General features: G+C 53.1%; 7 protein-coding genes across 7 annotated transcripts; 4 read left to right on the forward strand and 3 right to left on the reverse strand.

The window, feature by feature from the left end:
- Nucleotides 1-57: 57 nt before the first annotated feature.
- On the reverse strand, nucleotides 58-486 carry A1O1_08008 (uncharacterized protein; the record flags this gene model as incomplete). The annotated part of the gene is made up of 1 exon (XM_007728872.1): nucleotides 58-486. One exon carries the CDS (start codon nucleotides 484-486, stop codon nucleotides 58-60), a length of 429 nt encoding a protein of 142 aa, XP_007727062.1.
- A 561-nt stretch (nucleotides 487-1,047) lies between these two features.
- A1O1_08009 (NADH-ubiquinone oxidoreductase 19.3 kDa subunit, mitochondrial) lies at nucleotides 1,048-1,797 on the forward strand (the record flags this gene model as incomplete). The annotated part of the gene is made up of 2 exons (XM_007728873.1): nucleotides 1,048-1,687; nucleotides 1,757-1,797. 2 exons carry the CDS (start codon nucleotides 1,048-1,050, stop codon nucleotides 1,795-1,797), a joined length of 681 nt encoding a protein of 226 aa, XP_007727063.1.
- An 818-nt stretch (nucleotides 1,798-2,615) lies between these two features.
- Nucleotides 2,616-3,990, forward strand: A1O1_08010 (cell division cycle 20-like protein 1, cofactor-APC complex; the record flags this gene model as incomplete). The annotated part of the gene is made up of 3 exons (XM_007728874.1): nucleotides 2,616-2,963; nucleotides 3,018-3,151; nucleotides 3,204-3,990. 3 exons carry the CDS (start codon nucleotides 2,616-2,618, stop codon nucleotides 3,988-3,990), a joined length of 1,269 nt encoding a protein of 422 aa, XP_007727064.1.
- Nucleotides 3,991-4,724: 734 nt separating this feature from the next.
- A1O1_08011 (protein HIR1) lies at nucleotides 4,725-8,318 on the forward strand (the record flags this gene model as incomplete). The annotated part of the gene is made up of 5 exons (XM_007728875.1): nucleotides 4,725-4,761; nucleotides 4,866-4,940; nucleotides 5,026-5,241; nucleotides 5,295-8,042; nucleotides 8,194-8,318. 5 exons carry the CDS (start codon nucleotides 4,725-4,727, stop codon nucleotides 8,316-8,318), a joined length of 3,201 nt encoding a protein of 1,066 aa, XP_007727065.1.
- Nucleotides 8,319-9,001: 683 nt separating this feature from the next.
- Nucleotides 9,002-10,561, reverse strand: A1O1_08012 (uncharacterized protein; the record flags this gene model as incomplete). The annotated part of the gene is made up of 4 exons (XM_007728876.1): nucleotides 9,002-9,054; nucleotides 9,124-9,619; nucleotides 9,860-10,417; nucleotides 10,487-10,561. The coding sequence occupies 4 exons, from the start codon at nucleotides 10,559-10,561 to the stop codon at nucleotides 9,002-9,004; spliced, it is 1,182 nt and encodes a 393-aa protein (XP_007727066.1).
- A 3,843-nt stretch (nucleotides 10,562-14,404) lies between these two features.
- A1O1_08013 (uncharacterized protein) lies at nucleotides 14,405-16,383 on the reverse strand (the record flags this gene model as incomplete). Its single annotated transcript, XM_007728877.1, has 7 exons — nucleotides 14,405-14,488; nucleotides 14,584-14,963; nucleotides 15,063-15,315; nucleotides 15,378-15,558; nucleotides 15,620-15,843; nucleotides 15,895-15,979; nucleotides 16,034-16,383. The coding sequence occupies 7 exons, from the start codon at nucleotides 16,381-16,383 to the stop codon at nucleotides 14,405-14,407; spliced, it is 1,557 nt and encodes a 518-aa protein (XP_007727067.1).
- A 702-nt stretch (nucleotides 16,384-17,085) lies between these two features.
- A1O1_08014 (uncharacterized protein) lies at nucleotides 17,086-18,921 on the forward strand (the record flags this gene model as incomplete). The annotated part of the gene is made up of 4 exons (XM_007728878.1): nucleotides 17,086-17,166; nucleotides 17,360-18,230; nucleotides 18,298-18,690; nucleotides 18,743-18,921. The coding sequence occupies 4 exons, from the start codon at nucleotides 17,086-17,088 to the stop codon at nucleotides 18,919-18,921; spliced, it is 1,524 nt and encodes a 507-aa protein (XP_007727068.1).
- Nucleotides 18,922-19,270: the final 349 nt, after the last annotated feature.

A 19,270-nucleotide genomic window follows, 5' to 3' on the forward strand; every position in this document is an offset into this window, starting at 1 on the left:
TTCCAACATTTGCTGCTCTTTCGGGAGACCCACAGTGCCGGTTCTGTAGACGCATATTCATATGTTTGCGACACCCGGTGCCCATACTTTCCCAATCCGTTGTAGCTCGTTGATGAATCTCTTGCTGGTGATCTCAGGGCTCTGGCCCCCATAATTGGCGATCTGTAGCGGCGTTCGGTCGTCCGGCGAGTAGAATGGGTTCAACATGAGTTGAATATATGCAGTCTGCACTGCACGAAAGGCGGGTTTCAAGTCGGCGTCTCGTAGGCCCACAACCGCCGGGAACCTTCGCTTGTCCTCGTCTGGGGGAGGCGGGCGTCCCATCATGTCTACGACGATGATGAACTTTATACCAGTGTTGGTGAGCCAGCCATAGGCGGCCAGTCGCTCGTCGATCGCTTGCAAAAGCCCCAGGTCTTGGTCGAGGGTCTTCGTTCGTGCTCGGAGGTCAAAGATGTCGAGACAGGAATTGAGCAGGAATGTCATGTCCAAGTCTTCATCTTGATGCGGTGGGAACAGGGAGATATGTAGCGGATTGTCCTAGAGGAGGTCAGGAACGGTATCGAACAATTGGCGCTGCAGAGCACTTGCATGTTTGCCGATGATGCCAATGCAAGCAATGGCCGGCGTGGAATTGAGGGCCATCAAGTAGCTGCTCAAGTAGTCGAGTCAGTGAACGGAACAGCATGACCACGCAGTAATATGGTCGAGGCATCCTATAGAACAACGGTGCCTGGTTGTTGGAGAAATCTCGCTGTTTGAGAGGAGAGGAGCGCGGAAGCCACATTCGGCCAATGAGCGAGCTTCGAAATTGGATTTGGCCGGGAAGGCGAAGAGGCATTATCGACCTTTAGCCTCCCGACTTCTGTACATTGTGAATGCGCATTCACCTCTTTTCGACGGCTACTTCATTCTTCTTCCTGGCGGCCATTCCAGGAATAACAAAGACATCTTTTCTTGCGGCAAGATGATGTCCTTGTCAAGAACCGTGGCTCCACGAGCCCTGCGAGGTACGAAATTCGGAAGCCAGAGCTCTTCGCCACAACAATGGCAACGATTGATGATAACATTTGTATAGCGTCCACGACTGTCCCCTTCTCCTTAATACGAGCAGCCCCGGCAGCATCGATCTCATCTTCCACCCCGAAATCAGCTACCTCAGTCACTCCAGCCACGACCTCGAACGATGGCTCGCGGTTACCCGTCACAGGCGGCATCCGTCGCGAAGTGCCGCTCCCATCACAGGAGAAGAAACAAGGCGCCATGCAATATGCGCTCACTACACTTGATCAGATTGCCAACTGGGCGCGACAGGGCTCGTTGTGGCCTCTCACCTTCGGTCTTGCTTGCTGTGCCGTCGAGATGATGCATCTGTCCACACCACGGTACGATCAAGACAGACTGGGAATTATATTTCGAGCGTCCCCGCGACAGAGTGATGTGATGATTGTGGCCGGCACCCTCACGAACAAAATGGCTCCGGCTTTGAGACAGGTCTACGACCAAATGCCCGATCCGAGATGGGTCGTCAGTATGGGCAGCTGCGCCAATGGCGGTGGCTACTATCACTACAGCTACAGTGTGGTCAGAGGCTGCGATCGGATTGTTCCCGTGGACATCTACGTTCCTGGATGTCCCCCGACCAGTGAGGCTCTGATGTACGGTATCTTCCAGCTACAGAAGAAGAGTAAGCACCTATTCCTGTCCTGGTTTCGGCCACAGCTTCTGGTTGTGCGGCAGCTAACCTTGATTGCAGTGCGACATACCCGTATCACGAGACTGTGGTACAGGAAGTAAATGGCTGAGCGGCGAACCTGGAAAACGTCTCCATATTCTTTTTTTGGTGGTGGCGTTTTCCGCCTGGGAAATATTATCCCCAGGCCATATTTGTACCTCCATGGGATATGTACAGAATGATATGGTCAATCGAACTCTCATCGCTTCCGTCTCGATATATCACAGACACTGCTGCTGTGTCTCGCTCGACGTTCATGAATCTACGAAACGCCACCAAGGGCACACTTGCACTTGAGCTTGGTTGATCGGATCGCCATCGATCTCAATCTAAAGACAAGAGGACGGCAGAATGGCTGCCACACTGGGTCAATTCGATGCCATGACCTCCTCTTATCCCACGAGCGCATCCTGCGTGGCGAGAAAGTTTCTATATACTCATTAAACCCGCATGAATCAAGACAGTGCAGAGACTTGGGTCATTATATCCTTGCCTGACCTATGTTGGCATACTCATACGCATTCCCGGACGTGTCAGCTACAACCAAACGCACCTCCACTGAGCGAAAGTCGTGAAATCTGTAAGCGTAGTAAACGGAGCACGCAGTGTTTGCACACGCTCAGCATTGCATTCCCATATCCGCAGTACTGGGTGGTGACCAGCAAGAGCGTGTTGAACAGTACAGAGTAACAATCCCGCACCCAACCAGGAGCGTGCTCTGATTGGTCAGATTATAGCCTTGCTCGTTATGTAATCGTTGCGGAGCGAGACATTCTTCCGTCTGCGTGTCTTCAGTTGCCTGCCTTTCTTCTCATTCCACCGCCATCCTCGCAGTCCGTCTTCGAAGCGCAATCACATTGCGTCGGGCAACAGTCCAGTCATGGAGATATCCAAGACAGCACTCCGACGGATCCCCCGTCGAGCGCATCGCTTGGCCAGTGCTGTTCGCTATGGAGATCTTCCGCCCTCCGCTCTAGCATGCTCTCCTATGGCAGTATGGAGCAGGAGACAGTTCTCAACAAACACAAACTTGCTGTTTCCTGGCCCTTCAGGCTTTGGTGCAAGTAGCTCCTCAGGGCCACCCACCTACTTCCAGCGGCAGTCGAGCTTACCCGCCAACACCATCATTCGCTTCGTACCGCAGCAGACCGCTTGGATCGTGGAGCGCATGGGCAAGTTCCATCGGATCCTGCAACCCGGGCTTGCCATTTTGCTGCCAATAATTGATGTATGGACGGACTCCCGCGTTTGTGCACCACCCGGAAGCTAACAATTTGGAAAGCGTATCGCCTACGTCCAGTCGTTGAAAGAATCGGCCATCGAGATTCCCAGTCAGAGCGCAATCACTGCGGACAATGTCACGCTTGAGCTAGATGGCGTGCTCTACACAAGAGTGTTCGATGCGTACAAAGCGAGGTAGGGTCAGACCTCGGTCAGGACGAAGCAGTTTAGCTAAGGTTGTTTGCAGTTACGGCGTGGAGGATGCAGAATATGCTATTTCACAACTCGCCCAGACGACGATGCGATCCGAGATCGGCCAGCTGACATTAGATCACGTCCTGAGGGAACGAGCGAGCCTTAACTCCAATATTACACAAGCCATCAATGAAGCCGCGCAGGAATGGGGTGTGGTGTGCCTGCGGTACGAGATTCGAGACATCCACGCACCGGAAGGGGTTGTGGCTGCCATGCACAGACAAGTTACGGCGGAACGGTCGAAGCGGGCCGAGATCTTGGAATCCGAAGGTCAAAGACAGAGCGCGATCAACATTGCGGAGGGTCGGAAACAATCCGTCATCCTAGCGTCTGAGGCGTTGAAGGCGGAGCAGATCAACATGGCATCTGGTGAAGCGGAGGCTATCCTGGTCAAGGCCCAGGCTACAGCGCGCGGGATCGAAGCCGTCGCGAGTGCCATCAAGCAAGGCGAGGATAGTGCCCAGAGCGCTGTCAGCCTCAGTGTTGCTGAGAAATATGTTGATGCATTCAGCAAGTTGGCGAAAGAGGGTACGGCGGTGGTGGTACCCGGAAACGTCGGCGACATTAGCAGCATGATTGCTAGTGCAATGGCTGTCTACGGCAAGGTGAACGAGGGTCAGATCAAGAGCCTTGCGGCCACGCATTCGTCACAATCTTCGAACGAGCCGGAGAAGGATGTTGGCCAACAAGTCATTGAGGTCGCGCAGCGCGGAGACGCGAAAGACATCGCGCAGACTGTACTTGACGGATTTGAGAAGACGAGAGAGTCGCGGAGATGAGTAGCTGGGACATTGGAAGTGCCCATGCCGCTCTGGGAAAAAGGGACTGGGGAATCTCTCCTTGAAACGCAGCGACGGCGCCACTGCGTGTATTACCACGGGTCGAGGCTAAAAGTTGCACTTGAATGTATACCATCGCCAGCGGGCAATCTGAACAATACAACTTTCCAAAAACATTTGGTTAGAATGCGCATGTGTTTGATCTTTCAGTCCACCGGATCCTCCCTCGTCATGGTGGTCATGCTCACCGAGGAGGAGACACCGCCGTGATGTGGGATGAAGCAGGGTCTAGATGCAACGACGTATCCTCCTAGTCATTTGGAAGGGTGTTGTCATTTGATCCTCATTGATAGTCATCGTGATAGACATGAAGTGATCAACTTGAAGCAGAAGAAAACGCGCCGAGACGTGGACGCGTAGCGCGGTCATATATAGATTGTCAGATGAAACATCTGCAATTTATTTCCCCATATCACCAGCGTCATTCCAAAGGTTTTCTAAATGACATCTCCCCGATTTGTCTGAACATACCACAATCCTTTAGGTGCGAAGCGAACTGTGAACGGCGAGTGACACTCCGACTTCAACAAGCCAGCGCTTCACAAACCCACGTCCTTTATTGAGTGTAGCATCATACTTTTCAGCCCTCTACCTCGCTGTGCCGTCTTCGTCCTCTCCCACAGTTTCCTCTGTCGCCCGAGATGCCCCTCCCACGCTTTTGGAGATAGTCCGCAATGCATATCATCAAGCCGATCTGGCTCACGCATGGGGGTACGTCTACCACCACCCAAGATTCTGGACGCGTTTCAAAGCGCGTCAACTAGGTCGCGCACACAAGCATGAGGGTTCCGAAAGGCTAATAGCGGGATAAACAGGGGAAAAGAAGGACTTCGAAGTGTACAGTTGCCATGTGTCTCCAGACGGGCAACGCCTGGTCACAGCGGCCGGTGGTATGTCTTTTGTCAACGTTCACGCTGATGTCCTGCTGTACTCTTGGGATCCAGGACAGTCTGCTGACCTGATGCTGATGTGCAGATGGCTATGTGCGAATCTGGTCGACCGAAGCGATCTACAACGCTGCCAACGCAAAGTACGACAAGCCCAAGCAGCTGGCGTCTATGAGCTATCATTCTGGCACGATCCACACCGTTCGATTTTCTCCCGGAGGAAAGTTCCTGGCCTCGGGCGCAGATGACAAGATTGTATGCATATACACACATGACCCGAGTCCGCCGAGCCATGCTGCATTTGGTGAGTTCGTTGTTTACTGTCGGCAGGATCGCATGGGCTAAGAGACGATGCAGGTTCAAACGAGGCGCCTCCTGTGGAAAACTGGCGCATTTTCCGCAGGTTGATCGGGCACGACAACGACGTCCAGGACCTAGGCTGGTCATACGATGGAACAATTCTGGTGTCAGTCGGCTTGGATTCCAAGGTTGTCGTCTGGTCGGGCTACACCTTTGAGAAGCTCAAAACACTATCCAACCACTCAAGCCACGTCAAAGGCATTACTTTTGACCCGGCGAACAAGTACTTTGCAACTGCGAGCGACGATCGAACCATAAGAATCTTCCGTTTCACCTCTCCCACTCAAAACTACACTAGCCACGACGCAGTGAACAACTTCATCCTCGAGCAGACGATCGTTCAACCGTTTGTCAACTCACCGCTCACAACCTATTTTCGGAGGTGTTCTTGGGCCCCGGATGGACAGCACATCGCCGCCGCCAATGCGGTTAACGGGCCAGTCAGTGCAATTGCTATCATCAATCGCGGAACCTGGGACGGTGATACTACGTTGATCGGTCACGAAGGACCGGTGGAAGTATGCGCCTTCTCCCCGAGATTATATGGATCAGAGCCCGTCACTCGCCCCTTACCTGAAGGCCATGTTGCCCCTCATACCACCGTCATTGCGTGTGGAGGTGCGGACAAATGTCTTAGCATCTGGACGACGAACAACCCACGTCCTCTAGTTGTACAGCAAGATGTTGCTGCGAAACCTATCTCCGACCTCTCCTGGAGTCCGGACGGACAGACTCTATTCGCGACGGCGTTGGATGGCACCATCTTAACGGTCATGTTCGAACCTGGCGAACTAGGCTATCCCAGACCCATTGAAGAGAACGACCGGTCACTCAGTAAATTTGGGACGTCAAGGAAGGGTCTCGGCTTTCCGGAGACGACCGAAGCATTGCGTTTGGAAGAGCTAAGCAAGGCAGGCGAACTGAAGGGTGTGGAAGGCAGGATGGGCGCTCTCATGGGCGACTCTCATTCTGCGCAACCCGCCACAACCAATGCAGCTGGACCTCCAAATGGCACCACAATGTCAGAGCCATTGCAGAATGGGACAGAAACCACGGCGAACGGGCATGCAGCGGCAAAAGCACAAGACGATTTAAACCAGGCTAAACTGGAACGTCTCAAAAACAGGGTCGAGATCACGAAAGACGGGAAGAAGCGAATACGTCCGCTGCTGGTGTCTGGAGCAGGCGGAGCCGAGTCCTCTCTGCCCCAGACGAAGCTTGTCAGTGCCAGTGCCAGTGCCAATGTCCAGACGGTCGATACTCCGCAGTCGATCCTGGATCTCTCCAAGCCGTTTGATGGTCTCCCTAAGGGTGGACTCGCAACTCTGCTGCTTGGAAACAAGAGGAAATACGCACAAATAGAAGGCGAGGAGGAAGGCACTACAGAAAAACGGGTGCTGGCTGCGAGCCAAAAGGGAGGCCTTCCCATTCTCAACAACACACCCGATGGACTTCTGCCAGCACAACACCAGCCGCCTACCAGCGGTCAAGAAGTCACCCCTGACTGGATTCGGCCTGCTGTTATTAACCCTGCGATTAGTGTCAGCCAGCTGCGACTGGCCGTGCCAAAAGTCCGAGCACACATTGTCCAAGGCATCGAACCCTCAGGCCAGCCAGCCGAAGTCTCGAATGATGCCGCCAACAAATCGAGGGCGGAGTTCGTTTTCGAAGCTCGCAATCCTACCGGCCCGTCGTTAACACCACGTGCACAAGACCGCGAACCGTGTCGGATCACATTGACTAGGAAGGATCAGCCTCTGTGGCAGGATTTCCTGCCTCGCCCAGTTCTTTTAGTGACAGGCAACCATAAGTTCTGGGCGGCTGCGGACGAAGCAGGGTCGGTGTATCTTTGGACGCCGCATGGGCGACGGCTCAACAGCGCCATCGTGATGGAAGCCCAGCCTGTCGTTCTAGCAGCCTACGAGTCCTGGCTGCTGTGCATCACCAGCGTCGGTATGTGCTACGTGTGGAACGTGAAGACAATGTCGTCGCCCCATCCGCCAGTCTCTCTCGCTCCTGTTCTCGATACCGCGATGCATTCTCTCGCCGCGCATCCGACAGGTGCCCCTGCCATAACGCATGCCCGATTGAACTCGGAGGGTCGCATCATCGTCACTCTATCCAACGGTGAAGGATTCGCCTACTCGCCCCAGATGTACTGCTGGCAGCGCCTGTCCGAGGTCTGGTGGGCAGTAGGCAGCCAGTACTGGAACACCACCGACTCGTCGGTCGGGAACATCCAGTCGTCCAAAGCCCAAGCCCAAGCCAGCGGCCCCGGTGCGGTCGACAAGTCTGTCAACGTGTCCTCAGGCATCATCCCCTGGCTGGAGAGGAACACTACTTCCGAAACCCTCCTGCGCGGTCGGGCGTACTTTCTCCAACGGCTCGTCAAGGTCCTGCTGTCGCGCGAGGGCTTCGAGAGTTTCGAGTCCGGCGTGTCCATCGCACACCTGGAGAACCGCATCGCCGCGGCACTCATGCTCGGCGCCAAGGATGAGTTCAGGATCTATTTGCTCATGTATGCGAAGCGACTGGGCGCCGAGGGCCTGCGGCTGAAAGTCGAAGAGCTGCTGCGCACGCTGGTCGGCGGCATCGTCGAGGAACCCCAGCCTGATCCGACCAGCGAAAGCAGTGCGGTCGTCAAGAATCCCAATGCAGTCGAAGGCCGCAATTGGCAGGAAGAGTCCAAGACGATCTGCGGATGGCCGAGAGAAGAACTTCTCAAAGACGTCGTCTTGCTACTCGGTATGTTTTGTTTTATTTCATTCCTCCCTCCCTCGTGTCCATTCCCTGCAACCTATCCCCTCTTGCCTTTATGACTATACCTTTTCTCCTTTCGAACTAATGAAACTTGATGGCCGTGACTAATCTGACCATCCTTTTGGCGCGTCTGCAGGCAAACACCGCGATCTGCAAAGAATCACCGTGCCATACGCGAGGATGCTACATCTTGTTGATGTCGACGAGACGAATCCCGATCCAGGTTTCGATCCAGGTCCAGATGATACTATGACAGCTTGAAACAGTGGACAACCCTGCGTGTGGGCCTCTTCCCAAAAGGAAAACTCATTCGCTTTGGGACCCATCACTATTGCATCTCAACCCTCCGTGCGGCTTTCGGTCGGTTCTGGTTGGACATACGGGCAGGAGGAAGGCACGAGCGAGGCCAAGATCTCGCTTCTTGTAAGGTCGCCATCGGTTCTAGCGGGCGAGTGGGTGGTGCACTTGTTGACCTTGCTGATGTGCAAGTATGCGCATTGTGACAGGTGCTAGAGATACCAAAATAATGAGGCTACGTGCTGGCATTTCGTGGACTGGCAATTGAATGTCCGTCAAACGAGTTCAAAAGGAAGAACAAAAGACTTCACGAATATGCATCGATTAGAGAAGCAAGCTTTGTAGTGGCAGGTTTGACATTTTGCAGCCTGATTGCCTGCGATGCGTGGGAACTGCTGTCCATTCGTCTCAATCGTGGTAATACTATCTAGAAGCCCTGCAATAAAGCCCCAGAGGAGGAAATCTGCTCAAGATGACGCGGTGCCATGGTAGGTGATGTCCACCACATTGAACCATGCCCTTTTCATGGCACGTATATCGAATAAATCCGATTAGGCCGAGCACGGGATAGCTAGATGCGCCTATTTGCTGTTGCGATCCCTGCGGGCAAGGCGGATGCATCTTGGTTCTGAGCGAAGGAGGTGGGCTCAAGCCTTGGCCGCACCGGCTTTGATAAGGAGAATATCACCGTCTTCCACAACTGTAGGAGAGATACGATCAGTATGGACAGGGGGTACAGAAATGCAGTATTGAGGGGGCGTCCACTTACCATAATCTTTGCCCTTGGTCATGATCTTTCCGGCGGCTTTCACGGCATTTTCGTCCCCGTACTCCTTCAACGTCGCGAAGTTGTACACTATGACCTGGATGAAGGTCTTTTCGAAATCGGTATGGATCACCCCTGCGGCCTGCGGGGCCTTGGTTCCCTTCCGGATCGTCCACTGTCGAACCTCGTCGGTGCCCGTGGTGAAGAAGCTGATGAGGTTGAGTACTTGACGCATGGTCACGACGACTTTGGGAAGTGCGGATTTCGTGCTGAGCTTTTTGCATTCCTCGGCCGCCTCTTCGTCGGACATGCTGGCGAGGCGTTCCTCAAAGGATACGGAAATCGGGATGACCGGGTCACCGGTGGCGTTGGTCTTGATCCACTCCATCACTTTCGGTAGATACTTGTTCTTTTGTCTGATGTAGTCCTTTTCAGACAGGTTGACTAGGTAGACCACTGGTTTTGCGGTGAGGAGGAAGAGAGGGTTGATCACCTCGACCTAATGCCACCAAGTGTCTCGTCAGCCTTGCGACCTAGACATCAAGCGGCAGGTATAATCGAAAAGGATGTGATGTTGGTATTCAGGGTTGGAGTTCCTCTCATGGCAGCCTCTAAACGTGAGATTTATGGTGAGGCTGCTGTCGACGAGCTGGGATTATGTCGAGCTAATAGCTCTTGTTCATCATGGTATGTTGGGAATAGGACAAAAGGTATAACAAGAACAAGACAAGAAGCTTACCTCTTTGGGAGTCCAGTCGCCCTTTCGGACTTCTTTGCCGTCTTTCAAAAAAGCGAGGATCTTGTCCACGGTGGCCTCCTCTTCTTTCAGTTTCTTCATTTCAAGACTTTGGCCGCCTCTTCTTGTCTGCTTGGCTAAGTTTTCCTTGGCCTTCTCGACGAACTCGATGTCCTTTAACCTCAGCTCTTCGGAAATGATGTCCAAATCTCGCGTCGGGTTGACATCTCCTTCGACGTGGATGATCTCGGCATCATCGAAACATCGCACGACCTGGAAAATAGCATCGACGGCTCTGATATGCGACAAGAAGGCATTGCCGAGGCCAGCGCCTGTAGAAGAACCTCTTGTCAACCCAGCGATATCATAGACCGTCAAATTGGCTGGCACTTGGGATTTTGGTTTGTAGTGTTCGCAAAGCCAGTCATATCGGGCGTCAGGGACAATGACGCGTGCCTCCTCAGGATCGATGGTGGCATAGGGGAAGTTTGCAGGGTTGCCCAGCGAACATTTTGTGATGGCTTGGAAGAGTGTAGATTTGCCGACATTAGCCAGACCAACCTGATTGGATTACGTTAGTCCACCGTCGCACACACCGAGTGCTTGTTGCGAGGAACATTGCCTACATACGATACCGCTCTTCAAGTTATTGCCCGGCCTGCCTAGCAGGATCTTTTCTTCTTTAACGGCTTTCTTGGGAGGCATCTTCCTTTTAGCGTACCCGCGAGTCTGAGTAGGGTGGTTCAGGAGGGCTGCAGCGCCTTTCTGGAATGTCGGCTTCGAGCAAGGCTCAAGTGCAGATCCGGCTGCAAAGATTGAAATACGGAGGGGAGAAGTGAAGAGCGTCCTCCAAGAAGTGGAGGAGAGCGTGATGTGAGATATTACGGTCGCAGACTCGAGCAGTACAGCGCTCGAAGTCTCTGCGAGTGTCAAATAGTAGTCGGAAGGAGATGTGTTTGTGTGTTATGAGGTAGTACCTAACATTTGCTGTGGTAAGGTAAGTTGAATGAAGTGAGCCACACTTTTTCGAAAATGCCAAGCTATGGCCAAATTCACATTAGTACTAACTAGTAGTGGTAGCAGCGGTCGGCTGTACGGAAGAGGCTAGTGTTATTTACATTTTAGGCATCTTTGCCGAGCAGTCTGAGATGCTGAGATGCTGAGACAAGTGAGCCTTAAACACCGGCTCAGAGAGGCATTCTGATCGATATCTTTCTGTCGATGCACCTATTCGATACGGCCTTGCTCGTGCGGTACGTCACCTGGGTGTTCGGGGCGAAGACGTCGTTCTCGACCGTTAAGGGGCACTCATCCTGCTGAAGGTCCATGTATCCCGGTCGGGTGCCGAGGCTGGCGTCGTAGACGTAAGTGAAACTGTTGGCGTGGATTATGCGGCGCACAGAAGGAGTGACCGTCGCCGGGCTTTAACGGCCTCGGTGCCCTGCATCGCGGGCCATACGAGGTCTCGCTCGTAGTCTGTGGCCGAGTGGCTAAACGGACTGGCCAGGTACATCGCGGCCACCGGCTGAGAAGTAACGAAAGAGCGCGGTATACGTCTCTGGGTCAGTGAAGTTGGGTACCACGGCCGTCAACAGGAGGTATTTCGTGTCCGGTGAGAGTTGGGCGTGGGATTTTCCAGTTACCTCCGCCTTCTTCGACGAGCTTACGGTCCCGAGAAGGCGGAAATCGGCGCTTAGCAGATGTCAAATCGTGTGCCAGGCGATGAACCCGTTGGCCCCGGTCACGAAAATGAGGGACGGCGGAGCGATTGGGCCGGGCCCTCCCGGCTCTGCATATGGCATTTTCGCTTTTGTTTGGATACGAGAGAGGACCAGCCCCCTCATGGCTGGCGAGGACGAGGAATGGTCAACGATACTGAATGCGGACGTGAATGAGCCGTGGGAGAGATGAAGGTTGCTCGGTGCAGTCGGGAAGGGGTGGGGAGGGGTTTAAGCAATCATCCTCGACACCCTGGCGTGCCTTTTGTCCTTGACAGCAGGCAGATCAAAGGCTTCGCTAACCTTGTCGCCAGTGCTGAGAGAAGATATATTTCCAAAACCACAGGTCCACTGTCAGAAATGTACGACAAACCCGGAGACAAGCTGTGTGTCTGAATGGTAGTGAGAGGGCATTCTGCTGCCACTTGAGAGATTGGGTCCGAATTCTCTACTTCTCCTTGTCCCTCTCTTCCCGTCTTCGTCTTCGATCCTCGAACACCAAGTCAAGGGCGGGCCGCAAGAATAGTCCTACTGGGACAGGGCTGAGGACAGTAGCTTCCCAAGAATCTGGTGGCCTTTGTACGGAGTGGCAAATGATGAGGCCGTCGCATCGATGCATGGAGGATGATAAAGATCAATACGTATCTTTTTCGTACCATCCCAAGATATGATACGTGGGGAGTACCTTTGATCGGTGAGGAACGTACACACTAAGTGGTCCCCTGTACCTTGCACAGGGTTAATGTACTGAACCTGGTGCAATTGTTGGCTGGGGGCAAGACAGAGAAGAACGCTATCTGGCCACCATGGCAAGCCTTATGCAGCCGGCGGATAGATAATGGGGGTGCAAACGAAGGGGTCCATTTACGTCGTACAATCATGATTCAAGCAATCCTCCTCCTTTCGGCCCAGAGTGTCCAGAATGCAGTAAGGGATCGTTCTGGCAGTACCATCCTTCTCATATCGCTTGTGAGCCTTTCTTGACCGTGGAAGCGGGAGGATGTAGAGATGGGAACCATGATTTCGAACCTCTGGGGGTATGCCTCCTTGTGTCCTCGAACTACTCTTCCCAGGCTAGCGCAAGGCAATGTGACGGGCATAGAAGGCTCATAGACACGTCGTCCGAGAGTCGACCTCTCTGGGTGGATCAAGTGGGTCAAGCGGGTCAGCTTCAAACCAATCAACTTTCAATATTCCTCCATTGCTAGTCATCGAGGGGCGCTCTAAAGACTAGATAGCGGGCCCTTATCAGCTCAAAAGTGAGCTTATTTGAACTATATGAGCTATATACCGAGGGAGGTAGATACTACTTACCACCTATATTAGGCGCTAACCACGATTTGCATATAGCCAACGGCTAGGTCGGCAGCCATTGAGGAATTCCAATGGAAATGAGAAGCAGGACAAGCCACCCCGTGGAAATAGGTCGCTAAGTATGCTTTGAGGCCCCCAATTGGGCGGGTTGGATGAGAAGTCGGCCATCCTCTTGAAACGAGCAGTAGTTGCACGATGAGGAGGACTGCTATGTAGTTGGATGGCTGTTTCCTGCTCAATCAATACCATGTGACCATGGTCATAAGGGATCCTTTTCCGTGGCGCCGTTGGTGCAACTGCAGCTGCAATCATTAACATTGTAAGCAACTGGTTCTCTCCACCCTGTAGTTGAAGCGCCTTGCCATTGAGGTCTAGGGTTCTTCGAGGCCGAGACCCTACTTGACGTGGGCATCCAAACTCCACATCAATTTGTCGCTATATGTTCCCTGGGTTTCGAAGGCCGTCGCACCACATTTATTCAGGTTCACTATCAGATCCGGGGTGCATGTAGCGACCGAGGTCCCACTTTCTCCTCCCCTGCTGCCAGGGAGGTTACGGCGAGCAATCAGGCGGCCTCAGGGGGTTGCGCGTCTATAGGCCATCTGATCCTGCGTTGTTTCTTGTACCTCTGTAGCTCATCCCCACGACTGACCAATATAGGTCTCTCTACTTAAAGGACACACGGCAAAGCCTCCATCACAGACCACCTCAGCCCTCGGAGTTCGTGGGAAGGGCGAAATGGTGGGCAGGCTTGTTCATCCACCGATGCCGACAACTTACAAGGCTGTTCGTGAAATCAGCCATGTCAACAACATCAGATTATATATGGATCGCGCCGACCAATTCGGAGCCTGTTATCAGGTTCTCAGCTACAAGGTTTCTGGACTCCAAAGAAGTATCTATAAATTTGACACGTATCATCTACGCGCAATAGATACCTATTGATGCTTCGATTTGACCATGTGCCCCCGTCCGTTCCATCTGGCTCTTTTCCATCGACCAAAGGTTTGAGTTCGCCCATAGAATTTTACATGGCGATTTGCGGTTCTATAGCAACGGCGGGATGCTGGCTATTATACTTGGCGGTGTCGTAGGGGAGAGCAAGGTCTACTAGGATTTCCGTCTTCGAGCAGGGCATACTTGCGGACGCCTGAGTCAACTACTGGAGGCGAGAGGAGACATAATTCACCCAAGCATTAAGGCGCGTTGCTTACATAGAATCTCTGGATTGTACCAAGAATGGCAGATTGACACACGACCTACCGGCACCCGAGGCCACAGCACTATCTCGTTTTTCATTAATGTCCGCCTTGTAGATGGACATCACACAACCCCCAAATAGGTGAACTGACCCCCTTCCAACGCTGGCGAAAATAGTCAAGCACCACAAAGGCATAACAACAATAAGTACAAATGTACAAGGGAGTTCAAGTTTATGCATCAGACAGTGCAAATCCCCGAGGACGACCTGGTCGTTGATCAAAGAGTGCTTTCTTTTGACGTAGCTGATCTCCTTTCAACGGTGTATCCATTTCAACTCCAAATAGCGGAGGGGCGGGTAGACAATCGCAGCCCAAGCGGCTGAAACAGGAAGTCCAATCTGAAGGGTCACACAACTGTCAGTATCAAGCCGAGAAAATCATGTCCACTGGTCGGGGACCAGCCATCAGAAATTGGTAAGAATTGGTAACTTACATCAGCACCTCCACCGATCATGGCTGCAATGGGGCCTGTGAAATAGGTCTCGTACATGCACAGAACGGCTCCTACCCATCCGACGCAAAAGGCGATGAGGGCGGCGATCCCCAGTGGCAGTTTGGACTTGTTGTTCCAAGCTTCCCAGTCATAGCCGGATTTCCATCGAAAAGCCTGATCTTCGGCAACCAAAGCGATCCAGATGATGGTCCAGTATCCGATCAGAGCCAGGAAGCCGTTGAAGATGGAGAGGAGATACGCGCGACCGGCGATGGCACAGACGGCGTAGATAATGACGGAGACGGTGCTCCAGAAGTACCGTGGAAGCTTGGCGGGCCACGAGCCCAGGAGCTGGAAGTTGAACGAACAGGAATAGGCGCCTAAGAGACAATGCCACGTTAGTATTGTTTCTTGCGCTCGTCCAAGAACACCTCGTGTCTTTGTCAAGGAACTTGGGGACTTTTTTCGGTCAAACGTACCAGGGACTTGGTTTGCAACCAAACCGAGGGCCAGAAGGACACCACAGAAATTCCCAAAAGTACCCAAAGGAGAAAGAGATGTAATAATCAGTTCTCCAGTCGACGTGTCAAAGGCGGTACCCCAGGCCGGATTGCTCGTAAGGCCGCTGCCGAGGCCGATTCCAATGTATAAGACTATGAGCTTCGAACAGAGGCATCCGCCGGCTGTAAGCAGACAGAGCAAGGTTTTGGAAGTATTCTTTGGTAAGTAGATCTGCCGGGTTCGGAGTGTTAGCCTGATACTCAAGATCGGTTTCTCAAAACGTCGTCTCTTACATAGTAGTCTGTGGCGTACGAGGCCCAAGAGAGCGGAGGGGACATGGAGAGGAAGAAGTAGCTGATTCGCGACGCCAGGAGCGGTTGGCCGCTCAGAGGACTCTTCAGGTCGGTGTCCCAGTGGGGACCAGTGCAGCCGATCATCAGCATAAAAAGAAGGATCTGAGGCATCCAGGCATATCTGGGAGGCGTGTGTCAGCCGCAAGGAATGTAGAGAGAGATTCGTTGTCATTTTCACGCACTGTTCAAAAGTCCTGAACCATTTCATCCCACAGGTAGCAATGATCCAAGTGATGAGGGCCGAGATGATCACGCCGACAATCGGAGTCATACCGTGCCCATTAACTGCGGCTAGAATCAGGCCGGCCGTGAGGCAGTTGACGACACCGTATCCGAGGCCGATGACAATGTTCAGAATGACGGCCAATCTGGAAGGCCACCATCCCATCGAGAACCGAGTGACAACCTGAGTGGTCTGTTAACATGAGAATCTTTGGCTTGGACGGGAAGCATGTACCATGGTCCTGCAGCCTGATTGGGGGCCAAATGTTGCAATGTATCCCGTGCAGAGACATCCGGTCAGGGTGCCAAAGGTGCAAAGCCTGGTCAAGATGTTAGCTTTTGAGACGAGGAGGCTCGACCAAAGGGGCTCTCACAGCATCGCGTCGGTGAACCCAAGCGCATACACCGCGGGGCCCAGGAGACCAATGTTGATTCCGTTTGCCGTGAGATTGATGCCAAACCACATCTGAAACATGTGCATGTAGTCCTTGAGTGATGCCTTTCCTTGACGCTCTTCGTCTGGGACACGTTCGATACCTCGCGTCTCGATCCCTGCCAGACCTTCAATTCTCGCTGACAGTTTTGCCAGTTTGGAAGTGCCATTCCCGATCGGAGTGGTCGCAGTGTGCACAGTTCCTTTTTCCACGTCCGTCATAGACGAGTCCGCAGGGTGGGAGCCAAATTTCTCCATGCTGAGTCTCGGATCAATTTCGAGAGAAGACATCTTGAGTGACCCAAAGGAAACAGAACTTGTGGTTCTCTGTTTCTCCTGTCTGTCTGTTTACCTTGTGACAATCCATTTCAGAAGAGGGACGTCTTCTCGACCATATAAAGAATGTCGCACAGTGTGATCAGCCGCCGCGCCCAATCGCCACACAGAGTGATACGGCGCGTCGTTCCTTGGCCTTGTCGAGACCAACGTGAGGGCTGTGATGCGACACATAACGATGCTGGACTTGGCAATGGCCCGGGCATCCAGGCCTCGACCTTTGGACGTGCGCCATGCGACGGCTGCATTGATTAGCGAGCGACCACCGATGGATTGGGTATCCGGGAACCATCAAGTCGGTGCGCAAGGACAAGATAAGGGTTGTGGGCCTGGAGACTTTCCTATCTCGATGTGGAGAATAACGCCCATTGGAGCCCCATGGTCAGATATCCTTCGCAAGATAAGAACTTTCCGTCGCAACGGGCATGCCTCCGCCGTGTATGAGAGCTAAACCCATTCCAGTACACACGATGGGCTTAGATGGATCAAGAGGCGAAGCTATGGGAGCTGCCGTGTATTGAGCACAGCGCAAGCGATCTCGTCCAATTTCCATGAAGGTAATTCCGTAGGTGATTCCTGTGTATAACTAGTTGCAACGCCGCCTCCTGTACCTGTCGCCCAGATAGAAACAGTCCTGGAAGGGTATCATCATCGACCATGGCAGTATTTTCAGGCACAACCCTCAACGCATTGCTCGCGAGCGCTCCGGTGCCCAAATGGGGTCTCGTCTTGTCCTTGGTATGTGAGCCAAATCTGCTCTCCTCTGCGAGTTGGAACGAGGAAGCCTAGAATTGGGCGATTTCATCTGGAGATCTCAAATCCAGGCAGTTCCGTGACAACGCAAGCCTGTTTCCGCGTCCACCCCGACTCAAAGATGCGATCAGATGACAGATCGAGGTCCCGGAAAGGTGCTGACTGAAGATGACCACAGGTGCTAGTCCTGCTTATAGGATTATGCGTATATCGGCTGGCATTCCACCCGCTGTCCCGCTACCCAGGCCCTCCTCTGGCGGCGTGCACCTCCTTCTATTTCATGTACCACATCTCGACAGGATACTTCCCACAACACTGCGAGAAGCTTTTTGCGAAGTACAACACGGACGTTCTTCGCGTGGCTCCAGATCAGCTTGTTTTCAACGACCCCCAGGCTCTCAAAGATATTCCTGGCCGGTCTGATGTCTATCGGGGAAACTTTGCTCTCCGGGTCATTGGATTCGCGGGTACCAATGTCAGCAACATCCGTGACCCCGGTGAGCACCGTCGCAAACGCCGTTTGATGGCGCCGGGCTTTAGCAACGTCGCCTTGGCCGAGCAGGAGCCTATCCTGACGGTGCCGATTGTGGATAAGCTGATCAAGAAGATTACCGAGGTCGAAGGAGGAGTGGTCAATTTGAGCGACTATTTTGACTGTGTGACAGGCGACATTATCGGGGCCCTGTCCTTTGGTGCAAACTTTGGGATGCTGGATCAGCTGGAGAAGCACCCATTTCTTCATGTCTTACCCAACGTGCTTCGGTTGTCCGTCATCATCCAGTGCATTCCTCAGTGGTTCCGCACGATTGATTGGATCAACCGACACGGACCGAAATGGACTGTGCCCAAGCCCATGAGAGGGGTTTCTGATTTCGCCGGTTACCATCTTGCGGAAAGGAGGAAGCGAGATGCTGTGGAGGTCGACAAGTCCGGGCGCAAGGATATCATCAGCATCATCGAAGCCGGCAACGAGAAATTCAAAGGACAGCCGGGCTATGTCCAACTCGGCGAGTATGAGATGCTGGGCGAGGCCACTAACCTGGTAACTGGTAAGCATGTCTGCACCTCTCTGGAGGGATTCTGCCTACGGCACAGCTGCTGATCTTGGTGCAACAGGAGGCGGAGACACTGTCGCCACGGCTTTGACGGCAACCATGTTCTTTCTCGGCCAATATCCAGAGGTTTACCAAAAACTCACATCGGAAGTTCGGGCTCTCTTCCCGACATCGGACAGCATCAACAGCCAGACGGCAGGAAGAGAGCTGAAGTATCTCGACGCCGTTTTGAATGAAACCATGCGCGTGTCTCCCGTCCTGCCTGGACCTATGTGGCGTCGAACAGATGTACCCATTTCGGTCGCTGGCTATATGGTTCCGGGTAAGACAGAACTGGGAGCGATGCGATATAACATCTTCCGGAATCCCAAGGCCTTTCACGATCCGACCTCGTTCAAGCCCGAGAGGTGGATCGAGGATATGGGGGATAATTTGGACGCATGTCAACCATTTGGTAAGCCTCAAACAGCTCCGCCGACCAGAAGAGCATGCTAATGCTCTTCCAGGACTCGGCCCTCGAACCTGTATTGGGCGTAATATCGCTTGGATGGAGCTAAGACTAATCATCTGCAAACTTCTCTGGCACTTCGATTGGACGCCCATTACCAAGACTTTCTCAAACCCAGAGTATCTTGTGCAATATCGAGGCCCTATGTTGATGAAGGCACAAGAGAGAAAGCTATAGTGAGTCTTGGTGTACGTCAATCCTCGATGGCATGTCAAGGTTCCAACTGAACTCGGGGAATAAAAGCATTTGACTCATGGTGAATTGGAATGCAAGTCCCATTTATGTATCTATTATTGCATCGGCGACGGCGCCATCCGGGACGGAACAAGCATGAGACTATGAAATCGTGGCACGGTGCCGGAGCAGGTGTCCATGTTGTGAATCGAGAGAATCTTGACGGGAAGTTGATCATGGCGAGTCATCGAGTACTTCGTGACTCGCCGAAACCGCCCCAGCACGCAGCTTCAAGAAGGCATATGGACAATTGGAAATCGAGCCTGCCGCGTCAACTGTGGGTGGGTGGTGT

Source organism: Capronia coronata, assembly GCF_000585585.1.
Source record: "Capronia coronata CBS 617.96 chromosome Unknown acBCG-supercont1.7, whole genome shotgun sequence".
Taxonomy (NCBI): domain Eukaryota; kingdom Fungi; phylum Ascomycota; class Eurotiomycetes; order Chaetothyriales; family Herpotrichiellaceae; genus Capronia; species Capronia coronata.